At 33.8% G+C, this 26548-nt stretch overlaps 5 protein-coding genes across 5 annotated transcripts in view; 2 read left to right on the top strand and 3 right to left on the bottom strand.

Annotated features, from left to right (window-relative positions):
- Nucleotides 1-831: 831 nt before the first annotated feature.
- LOC144552872 (uncharacterized) lies at nt 832-5904 on the bottom strand. The gene is made up of 7 exons (XM_078300896.1): nt 5455-5904; nt 4997-5139; nt 4112-4383; nt 3321-3472; nt 2302-2564; nt 1545-1607; nt 832-1254 (listed from the first exon to the last, which is right to left on the bottom strand). Exons 1-7 carry the CDS (start codon nt 5735-5737, stop codon nt 997-999), a joined length of 1434 nt encoding a protein of 477 aa, XP_078157022.1. The 5' UTR covers nt 5738-5904; the 3' UTR covers nt 832-996.
- Nucleotides 5905-12751: 6847 nt separating this feature from the next.
- On the top strand, nt 12752-14112 carry LOC144553293 (uncharacterized). The gene is made up of 2 exons (XM_078301397.1): nt 12752-13117; nt 13705-14112. The coding sequence occupies exons 1-2, from the start codon at nt 12757-12759 to the stop codon at nt 14106-14108; spliced, it is 765 nt and encodes a 254-aa protein (XP_078157523.1). The 5' UTR covers nt 12752-12756; the 3' UTR covers nt 14109-14112.
- Nucleotides 14113-20485: 6373 nt separating this feature from the next.
- LOC144552870 (growth-regulating factor 9-like) lies at nt 20486-22971 on the top strand. The gene is made up of 3 exons (XM_078300893.1): nt 20486-20881; nt 21429-21551; nt 22155-22971. The coding sequence occupies exons 1-3, from the start codon at nt 20542-20544 to the stop codon at nt 22673-22675; spliced, it is 984 nt and encodes a 327-aa protein (XP_078157019.1). The 5' UTR covers nt 20486-20541; the 3' UTR covers nt 22676-22971.
- The window catches only part of LOC144552869 (putative GPI-anchored protein At4g28100), a 66743-nt gene continuing 60697 nt past the window's right edge, over nt 20503-26548 (bottom strand). The window contains exon 4 of the mRNA XM_078300892.1: nt 20503-20513. The gene's annotated coding sequence lies outside the window, so the exon portion shown is untranslated. The remainder of the gene's footprint in view (nt 20514-26548) is intronic.
- LOC144552871 (uncharacterized) lies at nt 23510-24741 on the bottom strand. Its single transcript, XM_078300895.1, has 5 exons — nt 24541-24741; nt 24337-24407; nt 24126-24206; nt 23995-24038; nt 23510-23767 (listed from the first exon to the last, which is right to left on the bottom strand). Exons 1-5 carry the CDS (start codon nt 24668-24670, stop codon nt 23668-23670), a joined length of 426 nt encoding a protein of 141 aa, XP_078157021.1. The 5' UTR covers nt 24671-24741; the 3' UTR covers nt 23510-23667.

Raw genomic sequence — 26548 nt, 5'->3', positions numbered from 1 at the left:
TTTTAAAATAATCTCCGTATTAAAAAAATATGTTTAGAAATCAAATTTTACATTTTATTTTTATAAAGATATATTTTTGTCTACTATTTTTTACGTTTCATAATCTTTTAAACAACAATAATTTTCAAAAATATTAAAAAAATTCAAAAAAAATAAATTTTTGCCTCAAGCACATATTGATATGGAGATCATGTCAAATGATTCGAATCGACTATTTAATCTTTAAAAACAAAGATATAAACAAAAAATTAAAACAATTTTGATTTTGAAAACAAAAGTCTTTTTAAATTAAGAGGGTTCAAATGCCTCCATTTTTTGTGCCTCCATCATGCCTCCATTTTTAAAAACTTAAATAACTCAAAGTTTAAAACTTAAACGTCAAAATAAAACCGTTAGTTGTGATCTATGTTATTTTATCTATGCATATGTAAAAAATTATAGCATTTCAACTTTGTTTTGGTTGTCATCTTGAGCTTGTAAAAATTTATACTAATGTGCATAATTTCTAGACGTTGATTTTTCAACTTATTGATTCATATAAAAACAAAATCAAAATGTGATAATTTTTTATGGACACATAGTGAAAATAACATAGATCACATCTAACGGTTTTATTTTGACGTTTAAGTTTTAAACTTTGAGTTATTTAAGTTTTTAAAAATTGAGGCATGATGGAGGCACAAAAAATGGAGACATTTGAACCCTCCTCTTAAATTAAAGCCCACCTTTTAATTAAAGCAGTCCATTTGCAGCTTGCATTTCCTTTTTTTTTTCAAATGTGGTAGGCCTGCGTACTACCATTAATTAAATTAAACAAAACACATCTTATAACATTGATGAACATCTTTAAAAAAGCCCGGTGAATCGAAACCCCCTCAGCTGCCCAAAAATGAAAATATAGAGAAAACAAATTAGATATCTCAGAATACTAAATCCTTCAGAAAAAAAACATACAAATCAACTAATCTAAAAGTAAAAGAAACAAAAAAAAAATGGTTAAGAATGCGAAAGTTCCTTTGATGTTTCTAAGACTTGTTTTAGTACATCCGCTATTCGGTCGGCCATATGGTGCTCCATGAACCGCTCCTTGACCCGCTCGTACCCTTTTCGACCCATTCTTACTCTTCTCTCCACATGGGTTGCTAAATCCACCATGTTTTTTGCCAGAGGAATGATTCCTTCCTTCCCAGCTGGGTGCAACAGACCCGTCGTACCATTCACTACTATCTCTGTCGTACCACCAGCCGCAGTTCCCTAGTATTGCCAGATAAGTTATTCAAGTATAAATCTAAGGAATTCATATCACCTGAGGTAACAGAATTTTTGAGTTTAAATCCGATTCGTTCATTATATACTAGCATGGATCTCAAAGGGGAACCATGCATTACAGGCTTGGACCGGATTGGCCCAGATTTTGATTGGACGGTCCAGATTGAAACTCAAAAATTCTTTACCTCAGAGGATGCAGACTCAAATCTAAGCACGTCAGCATTTACATTTAATTCATTTTATTTATTTATTTGATTGATTTATGTGGTACTTACTAAAACAGGAAGATGGAAGGCCATAGCTTCAATAGTAATACGTCCAAAACACTCTCCACGTGCCTACAAAAACAAAAAAAAATACATAAATAAATTATGAACCAACTTTTCTCTTAACATGTGATGCCCTCTGTGGGGTGGGAGATGCAGATTGGAAACCAGATAACCGGTTTCAATCGGGTAAGTAAAAATGAGGGGCCTGAGCTCTTTCATTAACTAAAATAAAAATAAAAAGAAAGGAAAAAAACATTGTATATGAAGACATGTATGAGCACGCAGCAGAGCAGTTATCGGTTCAAACTGTCTCATTTCCATGTCCTCCATTTCAATTACATGAGTATAACCTATGAATTTAGAGTTGGCAATTCATGACCCACCCCAACCCGACTCGTGTAAAATATATGCCCATGAGTAACTGGGTTGAGTAACTGGGTTGGGTCCAGGTCAATGTTTCTTAACCAGCTGCAGACCAGGTCAACTACAGGTATGACCACTTATATGGCACAATTTATAAAAAAAATTCATGTCTGCACCATATATGGCACAATTTATAAAATTCAATTAGATTTCACCATAAAATTAATGACTGCCCCCTTATAGAATTTTGAACACTACCCATAAATCTACCTTAAAAACATGTTGGGCCAAATGTCGGTCAGACATTACAATTTTCGCCCGACCCAACTGATTACCACTGCGGCCCATGATAAAGGTCAGAAAAAGAAAACCAACAAAAAGGTAAGAAAAAAATAAGTACCTGAGAGTTCTGAACAAGCACATCTATGGCAGCAAGGTAAGGTGTAACATTCATGGTCTTATTTACAAAATGGACCCTGTCTTGGATTCCTTTCTTTGAGACAAAGTTGCGTAATTCCAATTCAAATTTGGTCTGTGCATTTATGTCACTTCCTACTATGATCGCATGCAAAGGTGGCACCTTTATCTTTTGAGATTTTATGATTTGAAGCATCTGGTAGAATGCTTGTAGAAACAAATCCTGGCCTTTTCCCCTTGACACACCTGTATGATTTTTTACACAGTTTCAAAATTGAAAGTATGAGACAAATATGAATCAGTAAAAGTTATGGTCTGATCGGAAGGAATGAGATTCTTCAGAAATAAGAAATGGAGTTCTTATTTTGGGAAATTCTCTGATTGAAACAAAAAAAAACAGAAAATGATTTCATTTCAGGGGATTTGAAAGGACAATTTAGAACATATGAAATCCTGTAACTTATGGTCCGATTTGGCGAGAATTCAACATGCACCATTAAAATTACTTATTTGGCCCCATTGTCTTTGAGTGTTTACTCTTCCGCTTGCACACCTATCTCATTTGATTGCGCTTTTGTAAATTTGATGAAAATTATGGATTATTTTTTTTCTTCCCAACAATGAATTCATCTCATTAATATAACGGTTCCCACCAAACATTTATTCTTTATCATTGCTACCGATCATAGCATTAATTGTTTATAGGAAGTATTGTATAAATGAAGAGAGAATGCTTTCAATCACTACTCTCTAATGGCCTAAAATCTTTACATCAAGTGATTTTCTACCTATCTAAAATAATAGTAAAAAATTATTAAAAAAAATATACACATTGATCTACAAGTGCATTTTCATATGGAGACCATGTTGAACAGTTGTTGAACTTTGAAAATGGAGATATTGATCCATAGTACGGACCAATCCGCTCTATGCATAGTACCATAGCCTCACTCAAAGGCAGTTGTTTATAGGAAGTACATAAAAATGAAGAGAAGCATTTACTGTTGATTAAGGCAAAGAGAAGGTCTTCTTTGCCAACATGAAGATCTTGATGCCGCACATGTTCTCTCAGAGCATATGTCTCGCCTTCCGCTACCTTCATCAACTCTTTGCTATTTCCAAGGTGTACCACATATGTCTTTGGCATCTCTATTCTTCACTCCTCACATTACATATACACCCAATCGCTTTGAAAACTTAGTTTATGCAAGAAGTTATAACATGTATTGGAACCATGCAGGTTGGTAACCTTCATATCAGCAGGTACCCACTGCCATACTGGTACCAGACCTAGCCAACTCTAGTACGAAAAAGGGGAGGTCCAATGGGCATCGGACCAAATTCAATCCGATGCCTGATCAGAATCGTTAGATACGCTTTAAGATTTGTGCAGCCCATTGAAATTTACAGAGTGGATTTCAAAATTCGTCTGCACGAATCTAAAAGCAGATCGAGTGGCTCAGATCCCATCGGACCACCCCCGGTCCCTCTAACACTATTTGTTGATAGTGAAGACTAAATTTGGAAACAAAATCAATGAAAAATGTCCATTTGCCCCTAGCTTTCAATCACCGAAGTCCCTGATATCTTTAAAAATCATACATTGCGATAGTATAAGATGCAAACCATACTCATAAGCCCTGTAAAGTTTTACTGTTTAAAATTATCATATTGTCCCAAAATTAGTTCGTGAAAACTTCAAGAAACTAATAAAACTACAATCAAATACAATAAAAGAGGCTAGTAACCAGTTGAATCCAATGATATGTAAAATTTGCATAAATTATACATACTTGAGACGTTCTCTGGTGCGGTTCTTCCAATAGGCAGCGGTGACGTAAGAATCAATCATGGAACCTGCCACATAAGGAAGGTGCTTCACATACTCCAACTTAAAATAGTGACCTCTCATTTCATGGATCCACCAGAGCACCTTTGGCAACACCTGGTGCACCTTTTCTTTCAATACACCATCCAGCCATTTCCCAGCGACAGCTGTATTTAAAATTACCAGATCACTTCTTAGTGCCATGTCGATTGCTTCTTGACTCTTAGCATTTATTAACTGCAAGACAGAGAATAGTTATAACATATGTTAATTAAATAAACTAAGAGTAACTCCGCTTGAGTAGTTTCACACAGCCTGTCCCAAGCCAGGAAAAAGGAGGAGGGTTATGATAGGCGTGGCGAGACAGCATAAAATACAGCCTTTTTACAGAAATGAAACCCTCACCAAATGACTCCGGTTGGGCTTCATTTTCTAGCCTACCCCAACTTGTATGGGACTAAAGGCTTGGTTATTGTTGTTGTAAATAAACTAAGGGTAGGGTTAAAATGCCTCATTGTTTTCGTGCCCCAATCATGCCTCGCATGATCTCCGTTTTCAAAGTTCAAACAGTTGTTTCGAACCACTCAACATTATTTCCATATTAAAATGTACTTGGAGATCAAGCTTTATAATTGTTTGGATAAAATTTACCATATTTTTTTAGATAGATACAAAATCACCATTTTTCAGATGATTTTGGACCATCCAAAAACAGTGATTTGGTACATATCTAAAAAATAGTAAAAAAAAATTCAAAAAAATATAATCTCCAAGCACAATTTTAACCCTACTCTTAACCTAAACATGATAGGAGAGTGAGAAAGAAATGTTTTGAATGAAAAAGGTTCACCTCGACTCCATGGTTGAGCATCTTGTGCTCCAACCTGCTCGTGACATCATTTGCCTCATCGGTTTTAGGGTAAGTAATCCATACCACTTTGGAACTAACTCCTCTTAGGAGGAAGGCGAGCTCCATCAGTAAAAGAGGCCCACCTAAAATCAATGACAATAATTACTTGACCAGAACTTACTACTAGTTGTCAGGAATTGTATGCCTCACTAAGAAATTGCATTAATAACCACTTCAATTAAAAATGTAAAATGCATATTTTCATGTTCACATTCCCAGATTCACTAGAAATTGCTACAACTGCAAAATTTACAAAAGATGTAAACTTCCAACCAAATAACAGATTGCAATTTTTATGCTAGACATTTCCGATATCTTCACAGATCCTTACCACAAAAATGATGATAATAATAAATGACAGCATTCATTAGATTTCTACTTTTAATAACACAATTTACCTGAGAGTGAGAGTTCATGTGAGACAAGAAGAACCAGTTTGTTCCGCATGAACTCCAGAGGATTACCACTCCGATCAGCACCTGTTCGTACCAGTAGCTGTTTGGGAAGGCTCTTTTGTTGGATCGAGGCATCTGACGTGGCGCTGGGGTTGCAACAAGCGGAGCGACAGAGAAAGAAACCGAGAGTGAGCGACACGGCGATAACGAAGGCTAAGAGAAGAAAGCGACGCGTGTGGAGCGGGATGCGACCGTTTGAGAGAGACGAAGAATGGGGCCTCGCCATTGGTGTCGTTTTGCTTCTATTTAAGGTGGAGCTGAGATCAGATTAGAGTAGATTGGTGCTAGAAGGAGATTTTGCCATTGAATCGTTTTTCTTTTCTCCAAGGAAAAGAGAGGGAGAAGCTCAGAAAGGCCGAAAGTGTCGAATCCGTATCCCCCCAGGTACCTGCGGTGAAAGCGGTGAATCTGGACCGTTTATTTCACTTGGAAAGAATCTCAAAGCAGACCCCACACCTCAACAGTTACCGGATTGAGTTTGGCTTGGATGGAATTAATCTGGACCGTCCATTTTTATTAATTGCACCTCAGGTACCTGGGGGACACGGACTCGAAGGTGTCTGCGAGTGACCGGATTGCGGAGATTCGCCTGGAACCGACACCGCCGTTTTTTTTTTCCGGGTGGAGTTTTTAGGGAGATGATATTAACAACTTGAATTCTGTTATCGACACAACAATTTCTAAACTTTTGAAGTTAACAGACAGTTTTTACTTTTACCCTTTTAACTTTTTTTTTCCTCATTTTAGAAGATAAAGATGTACCAATTATGGAAATTATACAGTTAATGAATACAAATGAAGACAAGGGTGATTTCAAAGAAAAATTAAGAGAAAGGCAATCAAAAAAATAAAGTTACAAGAGGGAATTTTAGAAGATAAAGAATTACTAATTATAGAAATTATTTAGCTAATGAATAAAAATATATTAAAAATCTTCACAGATGCTGTGAAGTCGCTAATGAATAAAAATTAAGACAAAAAAGAACAAACATTTATGAATTAAAAAAAAAAAAACATTACAAAAGAACAATTAAAAGAGGAACTAAATTGTCCATAATTTTTTTTTTTATAATTTTGTTGGAGGTTACTAAACTTTGGTCATATATTCAAATTTGATTTGCCACGATAAAAAGTGGCTTGTACGGACTCTTGTTTCTCCAATAAAGTTCTTGTCGAAAACAGTAAGGAGTTTGACAAAGCTGGAATCAGATCTCCTGCTCCCTGGGGTGCAGGAAATTTCTGTCCCCAGAGCCACTGCGGGGTGGGTCCGGTTACTGTTAAAGGGTTTAGAGTTAAAATAGTTTTGGGTTTAGGTTTTAATGGAGATCCACTCTGCAGTGACTCTGGGGGCAGAAATTTCCTACCCCCAGGGGGGCAGACGATTCGGTTCCGACAAAGATGCCGAGTGTGGAGCCTGACTTCCTGAGAGAAGACGGATCAGCAGGCTACCACGAGAAAAATGGTGGAAAAACCCTCTCGTTTCATTGCACTCTAATTAATTTTAAAAGAGAAGGTGCGTTCTCTAGTTAACTTTAGAAGAGAAGGGAAGAAGAGAGACACTAGACAGAAGCAGCGTAAAAATTGCAAATGGAACAGAAAATGGCATACATTGTAAATAAGAGGAAAATTATGACAGATTATAGTATATCTTCAAGTTAATTTCAATTATTAAAATTTAATTCTAAATCAATTTTTAACTCTATTTTAGTGATATTAATTGAATTCTTATTTTCTTTTTTATAGTTAGCGGCAAAAATAGACACTAACAAATATATTGATTAATAAAAGTTCATCTACTAAAATTGTAAGAAACATAAGGAAAAAAAAAATCTCCGCATAGTTTTTCTATACAAACACGTGTAAACACCTATTATAAAAATAATTGAATTTTTATTATACTTTCTGATTAGATGCTTAAAGAATTCAATATATGAAATTACTCGCGCAATAAGATTATTTTACGGTAGGGCTCTAAATGAGCCGAGTTTGAGCGAGTTACCCCCAACTCGAACTCGGCTCGTTTAATAAACGAGCGAGCCAACTCGAGTTGAGATGATAATAACGAGTTGTAGAGCCAACTCGAACTCAGCTCGTTATCAACTCGAGTTGGCTCACAACTCGTTTATAACTTGTTTAACCAGTGATAGTATTACAACACACGTTCAAACTCAGCTCATTATCAACTCGAGTTGGTTCACAACTCGTTTATAACTCGTTTAACCAGTGATAGTGTTACAACACAAGTTCAAACATATTTTACACGAATCTCAAAGCACAAATAACAGTCTAGAGATTCGGGTTTGATTATTTTGGAATTTATTGTGACCAATACTGTGTAACTTTATGTAACTCGAGTTATAAATGAGCGAGTTGGGCCAACTCGAACTCAGCTCATTTATTAAACGAGTTGGCCAACTCGAGTTGTAAATGAGCCGAGTTAAACGAGTTGTAAATGAGCGAGTTACGAGTTTGAGCTTTTTTGCCCAGCCCTATGTTACGGTATTATACATCAAATTTATGGTCACCTGGTGTGAATTGGGTGTCACGTGATATGTTTATTTGTGTGATGTGTTTTTTTGAGATCGAAAACAACACATCACAGCACGTAACAGACTTAATCACATTGCATGAAGTTACTAATTTTTCTAATAATATTTCTTTATTTAATTTATTTTGCAATTTATCTTATTGTTTAACTTCTTTTATTTTTTCACTGAAATAACTTAAAAATTTAAAATAAATAGTTAACATGAGTCGCTATGTCACGTCACGTATGATTCGTGTAATGTGATTGTCATTTATTATTTTAATCATACCATGCATCACGTAATTTAAAAAAAAATTATGTGACGTAACCAATCCATGGTGTGTTACTCAAGTTACATGTTACGTCGCATCACATTGTTTTCTTTACAAGTGGAGAACTAAGTTTTGAACACCTCAATTTCATATGGAGGAGGTTCCACCACCAACAAATCACCTTTATATACAGCTATTAGCACACTAGATAATTTAGGTGATATTAGTGTTAGCTATGAACCAGGAGCTACCTCACAGGTAAGATTTTGGAAAGATATTTGGTATCAGAACTGTTCCCTAGCTACTATTTATCCACAATTGTACCAGATCTGCACAACCAAACACATCCTACTTTCCACAGTTATTCAATCTCAAGGTAGTACCTTACACTTTAGAAGATTCCTTAGTGGTATGAATCTGATTGACTGGTCAGATATTTTTAATAGGGAAGTATTCTACTCAGGCCATTTATAAATTTTTAAATAATAGAGGGGTTTTAGCTGCACATCCTTTACTCTGGTGGTCATTACTTATACCACACAAAATTAGGATCTTTATGTGGCTCAATATGCATAGGAAACTACTTACTAAAGATGTCCTCACCGCAAAAGGTTGAACAGGGACAACCACCTGCCACTTTTGCTCTGATACAGAAACTAGAGACCATCTTTTCTTGAAGTGTCCATTTGCTCAACAGGTCTGGTTCTGGTTAGGAAAGAGTCAAACGTTTTTGCAACATTGGAAGTCCTGGGATGACATCTTTAACCATGCTCTTACTCTTACACTTACTGACTCTCAAGGACTACTTATAGTTTTTAGTGTTGTTTGTTGGGTGATCTGGAAGCATAGGAATGATATTTGCTTTAATGATTGTCAACCAAAATCTGTTAGAAATATCATCTTACTAATTAAATCTAACTTTATATACTGGACAGGGCCGGTTAAGAAAAAGATCAGGGACGCAGCAATGAGATGGATGCCAACCATAGAGGATGCAGTGCCCCTGAATGTCATTCTACCTAACATGGAGCTGGTGGTGTTCCAAGCACCTGGAGTAACTTCTGGTGATGAATGAAGACAGCTTTATCACTTACTTTTTGTTTACTGCAGCCCTTACCAAAGTGGCTTAACTATAGCTAGATTCAAATACTTTTGGTTGCTAGACTCTTTTTTTGCTTGGTTGTATTGTTGCCTTATTGCGCATGTGAACCAGGAGATCTGTTGGGTCTTCTTTTGAACTGCCAGTAGCTGGTTTGCTTTTGTAATTTTATATTTTTCAATAATAGAAATGGGCTTTAGCCTCTTTAAAAAAAAAAAAACACCTCAATTTCAAAATTCAACTAATAATATATAACTTATACTTATATATATTATATAAAATAATAAAATTTGTAATAATTCATATTAAAATATTTCATAAAAGAATAAATAATATTAAAATTGGATAATAATTAACACACTGTCGATTTATGAGGAAAACAACGTGTTTATTGTTTTTTGTTTTTAAAAAAGTTAGTATGATTTTTTTTTAAAAACATTGTTAAAATTGTCAAGTTTAGTCGTTGTTAATGCCTCCTAATTTTTTTTGTCCGATGTTAAAAGAAATGAGTCGATCTCTATATAATTTTACTTTTAAGTGAGGAGTCCATGCTCGTCTTACAATTGTCGAATTAGTAATTTCTTTTAACAAATATATGCAACTATTTAGCTAGTTATATTTGATAGTAAGCTAATCGATTTTAATTTATAATCATAAAATAACTATATGATTGCTTATATTAAGCTAGTTACTTTTAACAAAAAATTTAATTTTTACAAACAATTAACTACTTTCTTTTAATGATTTCTAATTCATATTACCACTTCTATAGATACAATTTTTAAAATATATCTGATGATAACAAGATAGTGCAATGATAATCATTTATGTGACTTCCGTACAATCATCACGTCTTGAGAATTAATTATAATTATAATAATAATAATAATAATAATAATAATAATAATAATAATAATAATAATAATAATAATAAAGAAAGAAAGTGGAAAATGAAGAAAGTAGCTAGATGCTACAATAATAATAATTTTTTAATATAGTCATTTAATAATTTATATAAACATATCGCCACACGGTAAAATAAAATTATAAATATTTTTTTATTTTTTATCGTTTCATCAATACAGCGAACTAGTTTTGCAATCATATATCCAAACAAAATGGAATGATTAATCAACGAATTTTAGCTTTTCTCTTAAAATCTGTCAATTCACAAACAAACAAACAAAAATGAGCAAATACGGCTTAATCAGCCTTGGACAAAATTCAATATTTTTTTCAAAAAATAATTACATTACCTATTAATCAGCATTGATACATGATGACCCAATTAAAAATTTGCTAACTTCAAAAAAAAAAAAAAAAAGACAAGATGGACAAAATAATGCATGAAATTATGAGTAAGGCTTGGGTGCTATGGATAGCATCGAGGCCTACGGTGCTACAGCTTAATATTCGAGTTTTTTAAATCCCAATGGTCAATTCGAACCGTTCATCTTGTTCTCCATATTAATAAGTGTTTGGAGACCAAATTTATATTTTTTGAAAATTTTTTACTATTTTTTTAGATAGGTAGAAAATCAAATATCTGAATAGTGCATAATTTTTCAGATCAAGTGATTTTCTATCTAGCTAAAAAAATAGTAAAAAATTTCCAAAAAAATGTAAAATTTGGTCTCCAAACACATATTAATATGAAGAACAAGATGAACGGTTTGGATCTACCGTTAGGATTTTAAAAACTCGAATATTGAGCCGTAGTACCGTAAGCCTCTATGCTATCCATAGCACCCAAGCCTTACTCTGAAATTATACTATATACTATATAGCATTACAGTGTGTTTGAGTAATCTTTTATATTATTAATTTATTTATATCATATTTATGATATTAATAATATGAAAAACAGATAATTTCTAACTTACCTCCTTTACATGTTTTCAAATTTACTTCTGCAAAATAACAGTTGGCGTCCACCAAATTCTCAGTAGTAGAAGATGACGAGGTAAAGTTATTAGCTGGTGGATTCTAAGGAAATTGTACAAGTGGTTTTCTGTTTTCTGTTTGATGGTTAATATTTTAATTGCACTTAATGTAGCTTCATACATACATTTGAACAAGTGTTGTCCATTGGTTAAAAGAATTAAGTGGCTGAAAAGTCAATGGAGGTGTTGCCCTTCTAACAAAAACTAAAATTTTGGCTTGAACTCAAATCCGGACTTAAACTCGGATATGAACTCAGTACGGATTAATTGTTATTCAATCTTCTTAAATAGCTAGGCATAAGTCTCAAGAAGGGGTTTTATGGATCCCACTGATTTATTATTTTCTATGATGATTAATTACATAATTAAAGTATGTTGTGTTTTCAATGAAACTTAATTATGTTTTTATTTTCTTGGTTTTTCTTGGTTTGACTATTTACATTTTTTATATTGCTTTAATTATGTTATAGTTTTCAAGAGTTAGTCATTATGTGTTGTTAGTTTCTAAGTTTGATTTTTAGTTATTCTAAATTATTTATTATGAGATTAATGTATTATAAGAAGAGATAGCATGTTATTTTTTTCTTTAGATTTTAATTAGTATATGAAATGTTTTCTTATTTTCTCCTTCTTGTGATTTTTTTTTTGTCTCTCTTCTTAAATTGTTTAATATTTTACTAAATTAAATAAAATATGTACACATGAAGTAGAGTTAACGTGTTGTCGTCACATTCACTAAAAAATTCACATTCACTTATTTAAAAACTAAAAACCTGTTTTATGCAAATAACAGTTAACTTCTCCAACCAAATTTTCATTTGTAATAAGAGTGAGGCTATGGTAATTTCAATTAGTAATGTCCAGATAAAGCCGTATAATTAATGTCATATAATGAATTTATATTTTCGTTTTTAAAGTTCAAACTCCTACAGTCACTATTGTAACAATGACTCTCGTTAAATTGCAACAAGAGTGACGGTAGAAATTTGAACTTTAAAAATGAAAATAAAAATTCATTATGGATTTGGGTTCCCTAAAGTAATACAATATTTGAGTTTTGGATTGGGACCGTCCAATTTGAATCCGTTGTTCGAGATTACTTCGTAATTGGAATTCATCTCTCGGAATGTGTGCGCTCCATTTCGGATAGATTATCGCGGACTCGAATCAGACGGTCCGATCCAAAATCCAAAGATTGAGTAATTTTACTGAATCTGAATTCAATAAAATGTTCGTAGGTCGTAGCCCTTTAATATCCTTGCCTAATTAGATTGAACGGCCCGGATCTAAAATCAAAATTTGAGTTACATTAGGTGAGACAAATTCTGGACTATAGTCGCTGGATATAAATAAACACTCTCCAGAGTCTCTCTCTCGAGAGACAGCAAGACAACTCAAGCTCAAATGGCGCGACAATCGATGGCGAAAAATGCAACGCTGTCACCGGTGCCAGACGACCGGCGGTGCTCGCGGAACGATGGAAAGGGATGGCGATGCCGCTCCGAATCTCAGCCGGGCCTCCGCCTCTGCTCTTACCACATTCGCCTCGAAAGGTCTTTTTATCGCCCAAAGACCAAGGCAGCGCGCGCTGTTACTAATTCCAAAGCGACACGTGTCGCCACTGATGGCAACGGCTCCGAAGATCCTGACGCTGGAGACTTGATGCTTAGGAGGAAGGAGGCAAAGGAGAAGAGAGAGAATGTGGTCAAGGCATCTTCTCCGCGCGTCATGGCGGCTCTCCGTGCATTGGCGAAGAAGAATCGAGGTTTTATTTTGTTCTGTAATATATGCTTCGTAAACTTTGTATTTTGCATTTGAACCCTCCGAAAGCTGGAATTGCCTTAAAAAGGTAAGAATATCTAGTGCATTACGAACTACAGTTGATTCAGTTAAAGTAGAGGAGATCAAGTGTGTAATATTTTCAAAATTGGCATTTATATAGTTGATTGAACTTCATCATCATATCAGTAGTCGCAAATAATCTGTAATTTTGAAATCTTGCCTTTGTCATCTGATATGTACTATATCATAGAAAGTGAAACATGGTGAAACTTGATGCAACTCGGCCATTCGTGAGCAATTGGAGCAACTTATTTACTTATACAAGTTGAATATGCTCATGTAAAGCCTAAGAGATCATTTTATCTGATAAATGTTTTGCCTGGGCTATTTAAGAACAGTATTTTCTATCTTAATCATTCATCCCCAGCTGAATCTACAAAGAGAATGGATTTGATAGTTCTCCACTCTTTCCATTTTTAATCAAATAATTACATTTCACCGATATTTTCATGTGTTCATGTAACACTTTATAAATTAAGGCTAATTAATCTCTTTGTTTCTCAAATGTAGGAATTGGTGTGACAAACCACAGCCCGAAAGGTATTCTTCTGGGACTATCCAAAAGAATGTCTTTTACAGACCCTATCTACATTCCACAGAAGGCAAAAGTCATGATTGAAATTAGGTTTTGCAAGGGCAAAAAGGATAATTCATCTGAGGTCTATAAGTTCTATGGAAAAACAGAGGACGAGGCTGCTTTGGCGGCAATTGAATTTCTTCAATGTGTGCTGTTCGAAATTAGTGATTTTAACCGGACTGAAATGGAAAATTGCCATGGTGTAATTGAGTCTTCAGCTGATAACAAAGATTTCGACAAACTTCTTGACAGAGAGGAGGTTCTTTTGGTAAAATGCAAACGCATAATTGATTCTGCTATTGAAGAAATAGAGGCTCGCCAAAGAAAATTTGAGTAACACTTTTACTTTGTCTTTTTGCAATTTTACTGGTATTAGTCACAAGTGCTTTTTTACTCTTCAGACTTGAAACGGGGTAAAGCTATGACTCGTGTGCTGCATGAATGTAATTACAGATACTTGTATTGAATATAGCAGTATGGAACTATATAAAAAGAATACAGATGTTGTCAAGTTTAAGATACACTTGATGCTTAACTGTTTGGTAAAGAATATTTGAATGGATCTGCACGGGGTGCTCTTTGTTCGGGTTGGAGTTTCTGGTCTGGTATCTTTTAGTTAAAATTCTAGGTACCAGAATAACTGTTTTCCTAATTTGTAATGTCAAATTTTATTACCAAGTAGTGAAGGTATATATGCCATGACCAATCTTAAATAAACGACAACCATCCAAAAGTTGCTATTCTTTCTTCTTTTCTTTTTTTTTTGGTTTAAGCCGGAAATTATATATAAAAAAGAACAATGATGTTTTTGTTCTGAAAAAATAGATACCAAGTTAACATAAATCCTAATTTTAAAAGAAAACAATAATATTCTTGTTTCCAAAAGAATCTCAAATATGTGTTTGCAATCTAAATGCGTGTATTAAAAAAATGTTATGCACTTGTTCATCCAAAGCTCGTTCATTATTCAACCATAATTTTATTTTTTTTCGAAATAGGAATACTACTTTTATTCTCTGTAATCAGGATTTGACAGAACAAGTTTGTATTGGGAAGTTAACACAAAGAAATTGAAATATGAAAAAAGTAAGAAAGTCGATATAAACATATGGGCCTCATTTTTGGTGGGCCTGGAGAGAATTCACAGGCTTTTGGGGAATTGAATTGAGCTTCATTTAAGAAAAGAATATGGACATTTGTGTTTGTAAAAACAACAATATTTTGGACCCGCTGTTAATCCAAACAAGAGAATTGTAGAAATGGGAAAAAATAATTTGTAGCTCCATCTCACTTGCAATCAGCTCGAAAAAAAAGATTAATAATAAGTTCGGCGATTCAAGCTAGAACTGTTAATGAGCTGATTCGGTTCGGTTTGCTCCGACAGAAATCAAATTTAAACTTGGATCAGTGTTGTAACAAAAATATGTAGCTCCCCACACTTTTTTTTTTTTTTAAATCTTAGCAGCTGCTGCTAAGTGTGTAGCTCCCCACACTTTTACGGTTCTTTTTTGTGTCAATCATAATAGCCTCTTTTTAAGCTCTCTATTAGGAATGCGTATCCTCTGCATTAACTCAAAAGGGAATCTTTTGAGTTAATAAGTCTGAACCGTTTGATTTTAAATAAAGTTAATCCGGCACCTGCCTATAACATAGAAGGTCTTTCAATATTAGCGCAAATCTAATCTGTACGAATCTTAAAACAGATCGAACGATTGAGATTCATTAACTCAAAAGATTCCCTTTTGAGTTAATGCAGAGGATACAAATTCCTCTATTAGTCCTCAGCAATTTTTCCATTGCAATTGCAACTACTTCTTTAACTATCTGATCTATCATTTTTTTTTTCCGAGAATTAATCTCTAGTCTAGTGACAAAGGTAATGCTCTCCGTCTGAAATATCACAGGTTTAAAATACGTAAACAACTATTTTTTTGTAAATATTAAATAGTTGAATAACTTGATCTCCAACCTTTACTCAAATCTCTCTTACTCTCCTAACAGACACTTTCCAACTCAGACTCACCTCTAAACTTTGATTTTGACGGTTCAGATTACACCGTTCCTAAATTAGGCTCAACTCAGTTATTATATTCCATAACTGTGTTTAAATTTTGTCTTAGTTTTGTGCGGCTCGGTTAATTAACAATCCTAAGTGGTGCATTCAAATATAATGTCATTCAATGATAAATAGTATATGTGGAGTTGTAAATTAAACTTTAAAAGGGCTAGGCTACTATGACATTGGTGTTATTTGAAATTAAATAACACCAACTTTTAAACCCTTAGATCTGCCTTGAGATTCGTACAAAATAAAGTGCTTGAACAGTAAAAGCGGATATTACGAATCTCAAGGCAGATCTAAGGGTTTAAAAGTTGGTGTTATTTAATTTCAAATAACACCAATGTCATAGTAGCCTAACTCACTTTAAAATATTGAAAATAGTTATTAAATCGTCAAATATTTAAAAACTATTTGTTATCATTTAGTTAAAAGGTCTAGATAGAACCAAAAAAAAAAAAAGTTCCACCATTATTAGAGTTAATACTAATTATACATTTTGCAATTGACTAGAGGCCACGCCAAGTTTGATTCAAGGACAAAATAATCACGCATCGCTCATTTCATTGGGTGTGGTTTGCATTTTATCATAGTGTTTTCCGAGCTTGTTTTTGGGCGGCCACAGGTCATTTTAGTAAGATTTAGTTCAGCATTAGGTGTATTATCTTTTTCCTGATTAGACAAATTACTAAACATATCATCATTATGTTGATTTTGACATTCTATCTCAATAGCATAGGAATACAGAAGTAATTTCACGGCTATTGGTACCTATCTAGTTTAGGGTTGTACAAAATTATTCGAACTCGCAACTCACTCATAACTCGCTCGTTAATGACTCGCTTTAACTCGCTCATTTACAGCTCGAGTCAGTTTCAACTCGAGTTGGCTGGCTCGTTTAATAAATGAGCTGAGTTTGAGCTGAGCCCAACTCGCTCATTTATAACTCAATTTATGTACTAAGTTGTATGAAAAATTATTGGATTCTAAATTGTTGTTTGTTTTGAGTTGACTTATTATCCCTGTGTTAGATTCTTCGTCTTTAGATAAACTATTATTAGGTCATTTCAATTGTTTGTATATAGATAAACACATATTAGTGTATATTGTATAAAAATACCTAAGAACTTGACTGGTTAAACGAGTTATAAATGAGTTACAAGTCAACTCGAGTTGATAATGAGCTGAGTTCGAGTTGGCTCTACAACTCGTTATTATCATTTCAACTCGAGTTGATTTGCTTGTTTATTAAATGAGCCGAGTTCAAGTTGAAGGTAACTCGCTCAAACTCGGCTCATTTACAACCCTAATCCAGTTTCACAAGGGCAGGCTCTCTAGTTGAGAAGTTGGGTACCTCATAGTGGATCATTGTAAAAGCATAATGGTTATCTCTAACATCAGCAAATGCAAGTGGAGGTGTGTAGCCATCAATTACTCGTATCGCGTTAGCAGAGTTAGCTCGATCTGATGGTTGAGTTTTTGAAACCACTGCTTTATCTTCGTCTTGTTTATCGTCTTCCCGGAATCCCTCTTTTGAATCTGCACCGGATCTGTAGCTACTACCAAGTTTTCAAAAAAAAAAAATCTGCGCCGGATTTCATAAGTAACTTGTGCTATTTTCTGGTCATCTTAACCCCTTTCACAATTTGTTAGAAGTGAAGTGATTAAATCCAATAGATGCGAGTAATTTGATTAATATTTAACATGTTTTAATTAGTATTTGTTTGATTACTTGATTAAATAGACAAATTTGGAAGCATTGGAAAAGTTCAGAAAGGAATATGATATATTAAAATATTGAGGACAAATAAGAAAAAAATTAAAAGAATATAGAAGAATATATTAGTTGTTATGGATGCCATAGTTTTCTGAAATTGCCGATCGGTACCTAGCAAAAATATTTTTTTATTAAATATCAAACATCAAAGCATAATTCATACCGTGTTTTCAAAAATATATTAGAATATTGAGGCACTATCAATCTATCATCAAACATGAAATTATTTTTATATATTTATTTTTGTGCATATTTGTTTGTAAATTGCGTCAATAAAAACAAACAAAAAGAGTGGGAGTCTGGGAGATCATGACATGTTACTTTTTAGTACCGATTAGGTAGACAAAAGAAGGATAAGCTCAATAATTAAACCAACAACGCGGCTAAATCAGAAGGCAAAACTGCTGCGTACACGGATCAAAAAAAAAAAAAACGCTTCAACGTCATAGTGACAACATACCCGAATTATATCCATTTAATTCTTTTTTGAGGTGATGCTGAACCGAACACCGAATTATTCGGTTAACCGAATTAAACCCGAATTTTACGAATTTTTCCCGAATTTTACGAATTATTCACGAATTTTTCTTGAATTTTTCCAAGAACAATTATTTTTTTGGTTTTTTATTTTTTTGCTCCCTTGCAGGACTGAGATTTCTGATCCGGATAATTCCGAATCATTCCTGAATTATACCCGAATCACGAATTTTTGATCTCGCCGAACCGAACCCGAATAATTCATTTGTCACTATGCTCAACGTCACTGTATAATTGCGTGCCACACGAACAGCTGTACCGAATCAGCTGCAGTAAAAAGAGGATTTTAAAAAAAACCATAATTATTAAAAGTAAAATTTATAAAAAAAAATTTGATTGATTTTTTTTTTTTACAAAAATCATAAGTACCGAATAGACTATTTGGTACATTTTATTTATGTATTTATGTTTAAGCAGTACTAAATAGCCTATTCGGTACCTCTCAGTTTCATAATTTGTTATAATTTATGTTAAATAAAAGGATAAAATTGAGTGATGCCGAATAGGCTATTCAATACTAATGGTTTTTGTAAAAAAAAAAAAAAAAAAATCAAATTGTTCCGTAAATTGTATTTTTCTAATTTATAGTTTTTTTTTTTAAAAAAAAAAATCGTAATAATAGAGCTGCGTTAATTATGACTCAGTTGGAAATATTCAATTTCTCTGTATATCTGAGGAGGTGGATTCTTGTTTTCTACGGCTATGGTTTGTGTTTGATTTCAACACGTTTAATTAGTGTATAAAGTTATATCAACATACTTTATTTATAGAACGGACATGTAAAAAGATAAGATATTTGTGTTTGGTACATACAAAGATATAAATACACAACGCGTTACTAGTGTGGAGTCATACTTTCAAATTATAATGTCAATTATATAAAAAAAAATTACAAAAAAATGAGATCAAATTTACAGTAACATAATATTTTACTCTAAATTATATATAATTTAAAAAAAAAATACAAGTCAATTAATTCTCATACCTTCTAAGTAAATCCGTCCATGCACATCACACTTAAATCCAACTTCTTAAATGGATGGAGGATATTATTTTTAGCCATTAGGTTAAAGATTGATTTTCGTATGTACCTTATATGACAAATTTTAGCAAAAAAAAATGGAGATTCTAATAAAAAGTTGCAAAATAAAAAAAAATAAGGTTAATTGACTCTATTGTTCACTAAAAAATCAGTCAGTGAATTCACTGCATAAACTTTGAAAGTTGAAACAGAAAAGAAAGAGAGATCTACACTATTCACAGAAAGGTTAACACGAATCTAAACTCAATCAAACGGCTCTTGAATTGTAAGGCTAGCACAATTGTGAATTTGTGTTGTGACTTTCCAGCCGTATAGATATTTCTTGATGCATATACATTTAAATTAAAAAAAATCAATCATTCAGTATCAAATTAAGCAGTTAAATAACAAAAATTAAAAAATTAATTTCTTATTAGTTTTAAATCATTTGATTTTCTACTAAATGAGCTTGAAAAATATACAATTATACATTAGAAAAATAATTAGTTTATACAGAATAAATTGGTTCTTCGAAATTCATTCCATCAGCTTTTAAATTAAGTGTATAAACCAGTCAGAGTTTAAACTTTGAGTTAGGCTGGGGTGCTATGGATAGCATAGTGGCCTCTATGCTACGGCTCAATATTCGAGTTTTCAAAATCCAAACGGTCGATCCGAACCATTCATCTTATTCTCCATATTAATATCTGCTTGGAGACCAAATTTTACATTTTTCTGAATTTTTTTTTACTATTTATTAAGTATTTTACAAAATTGTTGATCCAACGGTGGCTGCACAAAACAGTAAAACCGTTGGATTAGCGATTTTCAAAGTGGCTTAATAAATAGTAAAAAAATTCAGAAAATTATAAAATTTGGTCTCCAAGCAGATATTAATATGGAGAATAAGATGAACGGTTCGGATCAACCGTTTGGATTTTGAAAACTCGAATATTGAGCCGTAGCATAGAGGCCACTATGCTATCCATAGCACCCAGCCTAACTCTTAAACTTTAAACACATTTATTTGAGCTAAGCGAGCTTCGGACGGTTTAGCCCATCTAACCTCTCTCTAATCTCGAATAAATTGCTGTAACCAGCACACTGAAGAGTTGATTCTCTAAGGTAATGCACCTTTCTAGTTTCAATACGCATCGTCCGATCAGAATCCGGGCATTCCGGACCAATCCTGTATTGCTTTCAAGATTTGTGTAACATGTAATAAACGGATCAGATTCAAAATCAAAATATAAGGTACCTTAGGTGATATGTATTACGAATGGAACCAGATTAAACTCTCCGACTCACTCCACTAAAATCTAATAAAAAACCCCAACCCCCTACCTCTCTCTCTCTCTCTCTGTCCCTTTTCGGCGATGCGCCGGCGATCTACTCCGGCCGATGCGCCGCCGATTCCCGACGACATCCGTTGTCGGAGGTCGAACGGAAAGGACTGGCGCTGCTCCGAACAAGCCCTTCCTGACCTCTCCTACTGCTCTTACCACCACCGCCTCAACTACCATCGACCTCAACCCTCTGCTTCCTCCAATCGCAGACCTTCCAGGCGAAAAGAGGCGTATGATCCTGCTCTAGGTGTCGATGGTTGTAAGAAGACCGATCGGGGAGGAGATTGCGGTGCTGGTTCGGTTGGAGACGGTACTTCTTTTGTGAAGAGACGAAAGAGACGGAGGAAGGAGGGTTTGATGTGCTTTCAGGGTATGAATTGTGCGAATTTGGAAAATTGTAATGTTAAGAATTTTTTGTATATTAATATATACAAAAAAGTATTGAACTTTAGTTAGTTATATGAATTGCTGGTGACCTGGGAAATTTCTTTTGAAAATGAGGCTGAAAGTGACCTGTGAAATATAATAAATTAGGGAGTGTGTATTTCACTTCTTTTCCTTTCATTCTTAGTGTATTACTGACATTAAACTCTTAATTGAGATCCTTTTGCCCAATTTACAATGAATTGATAAGTGTTATTTTAGTTTCTTACAGATGAGCTACAGTAGTTTTAGCTCTTGATTAAATTGAGTACCATGGCCTGTTTGATTCCATGAGTGAAAATAACTATTTGTGCAAATTAGGATCATTTTATTTTCATGAATGAAATGTAAAATGAAATGCATGTGTTTTATTACCACAAATGGAACTCGGTATTAGATAGAATAATTCTGCACAAGCTATTTCTTTGGTCTTTCACACTATTTTTTTTGTACCTTTCTCCCTTGTCAATTACAAAGTTTCTTTCTTTGTACAGAGATGGGTTCACCATATTTTCAATCTAATAAGGATGTAACAATATTGAACATTACTGGAGATGAATCCAGCCTCTCAGACCCGATATATGATGCAGTACCAGTGCGTTGCCGTCAAATCAATGGTCAGTATTTCTCATTTTTTGCAAATGCAAATTACAATATCATTGCCTTGTGTTTGCAATGTCATTCTAATTTTCTCATAATTGCAGTGTACTGCCTGCATTTTTTTTGTTTAGTTGCAATTGACTCTCAACTTTCAGAAGTTACAATGGATACATGTCGAATTACATTGGCATTGTTACAACTGGAGTAAATTGTCGGATAACCAACTGGTACAAACTTGAAAACATTGTTTGAATCAAGTTCTAATTAAAAGACCTGTACATTGCAGACCACAAAGGTTGTCTTCCTCTGTTCGTCATTTATTTGCATAATTCTATTTAACAGATTTTAAGCTAGAATTGGATAAGTATTGGAGTTTGGGTTTATTTTTAAGATTGAATGGATTACTTTTGTTTGTGATTTGAGATAAAAATCCGAATGTTTTGAAGGCAAAAGTTATAGTTATCTTGATGTGATATGTTGGAGACAAAACTATCAAAAAAATTGCAACAATCTCATTTTTTTGGTGATGGATGCAGACTCGAGATTTTTGTAATTTGCAAGTGTCTTTTTGTTTTCTTCTGCTTAGTTATCTAAATGCTTTTTTTTTTTTACTTTTTCAGAGTCAACCATGACAGACCTTTTATCGAGTAATAGCTTAGTACAAGAAATGAGTACGGATGAACTCAGCATCTCAGACACGGTTTTTGGTGCACTGCCGGTACCAGATGAGTACAGGTGCAAACGATCCAATGGAAAGGAGTGGCGATGCACTGAGCAAGCCCTTCCTGGTCTCTCCTATTGCCCGTACCACCACCATCTCAACTATAACCGACCACCCTCTAAGACAAGGGGTACATCTCGTTCCAGTCGTACAAAGACCGTACAACAGCCAGAACCCAACAAGCTTCTTTGCCGGCGTACCAATGGAAAGGGATGGCAGTGCCCCAATCCAGCAGTTGAAGGGCTCTCCTATTGTCCGTACCACCACCAACTAAATTACCGTGGTGGTACCTCTAGCTTAGCATCAAAGGATGCATCTCATATAAACCGTATCAAAATCAAAACCCAGAAACTGGTACCAGAGGAGGAAGTGCAGCAAAGGCACAATTTGTTGCTAGATGGATTGCAGTATACATTTTGATTTCCTCTTTTTCCTGTCCTTTTTGTTTAGTTTATGTTTCTCTCTCTCTTTAGAGTATTTGCTGTGATATGGTTAGTGTAGAAAGTAGAGCAATTTCCTCTTGGCAAGGATTGTAGTAGTGCTGGTGGGATGCATATAGTGTTGAAATATGAAATTAATTATATAGGCCTATGATCTGTAATTAGGTACTGATTTTGTCAGTAAGTTGTGTTGTAGTCAAATCTACAATCTTGCTTCCAAAATTGTAAAGGAAACTTTTTAACTTACTATTTTAAAATTTTTTGTATTTGCTAGAAGATCTAATTAATTTCTAACCAATGGGAAATTACAAATTTTAGGAATTGAGACGATGAAAATGGAGTTTAGACTTTATGCTGCTTTCTTGACTTTATAATTTGAACATTGGATGTAAGAGGAAATTCTGACAAAACTTGTCCTGGTTTTACTCGATTAGTCACTTGGAACATGTATTATTCTGCAAATCTTATCAATGGGAGCAAATATATGATTAGAAGCTACGGATTAATGTTTTTGTTTTTAAAGTTCAAATAGTCTGAACTGTTGAATGTAATTTTCATCTGAAAATAAACTTGTAGACTAAATTTTATATTTTTTATATTTTTAGAAAAGTAGAAAATTACTTCTTTTGACTAGTCTAAAATCTTTAGAACAAGTGATATTTGATCTATGAGCACATTTTAATGTGTGATTCATGTTGAATTGTTCAGATCGATTATTTGAACTTTCAAAATGGAGATATTGATCTAGAGTACAGACCAATATGCCGTATGCTTAGTACAATATCCTCACTCATGTTTCTATTAACAATGCGAATACACAAGCAGGATTATTGAATGAACATCATTGTTTGATACAGTTACATCAGTTACACTTCGAAGAAACATATATACAGCAAAGATTATTTTTGCCAACGAGGCGAATACAAAGGCATGATGTTTTGAACTTGATTGTTAAGTGCAGTGACACCAGTTTTAGAAAAGTAAACTTGCCCAGGCGGCGACAAGTGCAAAACCTCCGAACGGAGCCGTTGATGAGTACTTCTTGTTCTCAAAATAGGCAGCCGTATAACACCTGAACAAATTGACTCGAGTGTATTTATTAACCAAATTTGTTAATTAGAAGTTGTAGACTTGTTCTACATTTTGAAAATAACACACGAGCATAGGCTTGTCAGAGCAAGGTGTATATAATGAAAGTGTATTCTTTACATGAATTAATTTTGTTGCAAGTTTAATCAATTTTAAGCAGCAATATGTGGAAATTACAATTAATTGACTGTGCAGAGATTTCCAGCTTACCCTCCAGAAAAAAGCAATATGCCGACAGCCAGAAGCGCTCCAAACTGCAATTAAAATGACAGAAATCTTTAGTAAACTTAAAGCTAAACTACTTGAAATTAGAGACAAAAGAAGTGAAAAAGGAGACGAACAATGTGAGGTCGTCGGGTCAACGGAGCTCCGACTAAGGCAGCTGTGTGTGTGAGATGATATAAATTTGCAATTTGCCACACCTTCAATCAACTCCAAATAATTACTATTTAGTCATGAATTTAACAGGGAGAGACCATTCAAATAATTTTTTTTCATCATTTTCTTCAAAATTATATTTTCAAGGAAACCAGGAAGGAGAAATTGACACACCTGTTTAAAAGAAGTATCTTGAGGGTGGTACATATGGAAACCATAAGTACCAAGGCCAAGGCCAGCAATACCTAATTCATTATTTTGAGAGTTTAAATTTACAATTAATCAAGGAATAACTGAATTTTCTTGCTGAAAATTAAGGATAAGAAAAGATTATCGAAGAACAAAAATTAGAAATTGGATGAAAGAAATGAGCAGTACCAAAGATGGCAGCAACCTTGTGCCACAGCAAGGGATCAACCTTAGTTCTGGCCTTAATCTTATTATTACAAGAGGGATTAATGAGAGATTCCTCTATAGATGATGAATAAATTGCTGATGGTTCTCCCATTTTTCTTTCTTTTTTTGAGTAATTTTCTCTCTTTTTAGTCTCCTCTCAGCTTCTTCTTCTCTTTCTCTTTTTTTCCACAAATACAAGCGAAGAGCTAGCTTGTAAGCATATACGGGTTGGATCTTCTGTGGCAGGTTGAGATCATTAAATTATGTGGCAATTCACTGACTCTGCTCCAAAAAACAGTTTCTTTTCAAGTTGTTTTAGTATTTTTCAATTCTTGCAGTGTGAATATACCTGTCAGGATGTAGTTTCTTGACAGGACAATGTTTTATTAGAGTCAAATATATAATTGGTAGTTGACATGCCTGATTGATCATATTATATTGTTTACTTCTTACAAGTTACAACTTGTTTTGTTCACAGGAGGAGGAGAAGGGAGATGAAGAGTAGGAGGGGACAGGTCAACGGATTAAAGATTTTAACAGAGTAATTTTGGTTTAAGGCAGCGCACGAACCATATATAGAACTATTTTGATTTTATAGTCCGTGCACTGCATGAAGCCAAAACTGCTTTGTTAAAAATCTTTACCCAGGCCAACGTGTCTAACCTCTTGTTGTTCGGATAATTATTGAGAGAAGAATAACTAGCTTCCTTCCGTTTCCTTTTACTTGTTTGGATGATTAAAATTAAAGAAGGTAAATTACATGATTTAAGTACATTTGACAAATCACTAATCTACTTGTTAGACGGGTGGAATCAACGGGGCTGATTGGAATTCACTCGAAAGATTAATAAGGAGCGTACATATTTAAAATTTGTGTCAATCTTTAATAGACGGCCCTAATTGAAACTTAATTTTGAGTTTACTCAGACTATATGAATTCTATGATTACTTTTTATTTTTTTTGAAATTTTTTGTGTATTTTTTGATAAAATTCTAGCTCTACATATGTTTTGAATATTTTATTTTTTTTTATCAAATTCAGCCTCAATTGAAGTAAATTTATGATTTCATCCCTGTCGTTAGGATATGTTTTGTATAACAAATTGCTTTCTTAGGAAAATTATTGTTGTTGGGATCTGTTTTTTATAACCAGTTGCTTTCTTAGGAAAATAATATTGATCATTCCGAAAATTGCAGAAAGGATAACTCAGGTTCAACAGTACAATATACTCTGAAAAGAAACTTTATACAAAAAAATAGCACAAGTATACGACTGCTGAGTCCAAAGAATACATGGGTAAGGTTGACTTTTCTCTTTTTGAAGGAAGTAGCGCAAAAGTGGCTTTAAATTTCCCTTACATTACAGAAACAAAAAACAGTACTGATACGAATCACAATTCACAGAACAAAAATAAAAGGCACTCCAAAACTAAAAAGAACATCCTTTGTGTTTCAGTAAATGGCAGGGTTGCCAGATACTGGGTAACGTACAATTTACCTGTAACATACTTTTGTCTCAGTAAATGGTAGGGTAGCCAAAGAGTCTGTACCAGTATGTATAAGTGCCCAGCATCCACAACTCATGAAACAGCAAAATCACTAAAGCATCATTTTGATGTGCTTTTGATGTAATTTTCTTTCGGTACTGAACCCGACAGCCAATGCTGGTATTTAAAAAAAAAAAAGCTATTTAAAAAAGTAGCAAACAAAACCTCAAAACCTACTCCAGAATCAATAAACTCACAGATAACCATTCAAATTTCAATTACACAAATCACACATTTATTGAACAGCTTTGCCAGAAATGCTCTTCCTCTTGCTTGTCTCTAAGCAACCCTTGAATTAGGTACCAATAAGCTACTATATCAAAATTACATTATTAGTTAGTGGTCTTTGTTTAGAATTTCTCTTAGACTAATTAGCCGCAAAGTTTAAAAATTATTACGGTCAACTAAAAAATCATGAAAAATAGTAAAAAAACATGGAAAAT

This window comes from Carex rostrata, chromosome 4 (genome assembly GCF_964058835.1).
Source record: "Carex rostrata chromosome 4, lpCarRost1.2, whole genome shotgun sequence".
In the NCBI taxonomy this organism is placed as follows: Eukaryota; Viridiplantae; Streptophyta; class Magnoliopsida; order Poales; family Cyperaceae; genus Carex; species Carex rostrata.
This window is presented reverse-complemented; position numbering and strand designations above follow the sequence as displayed.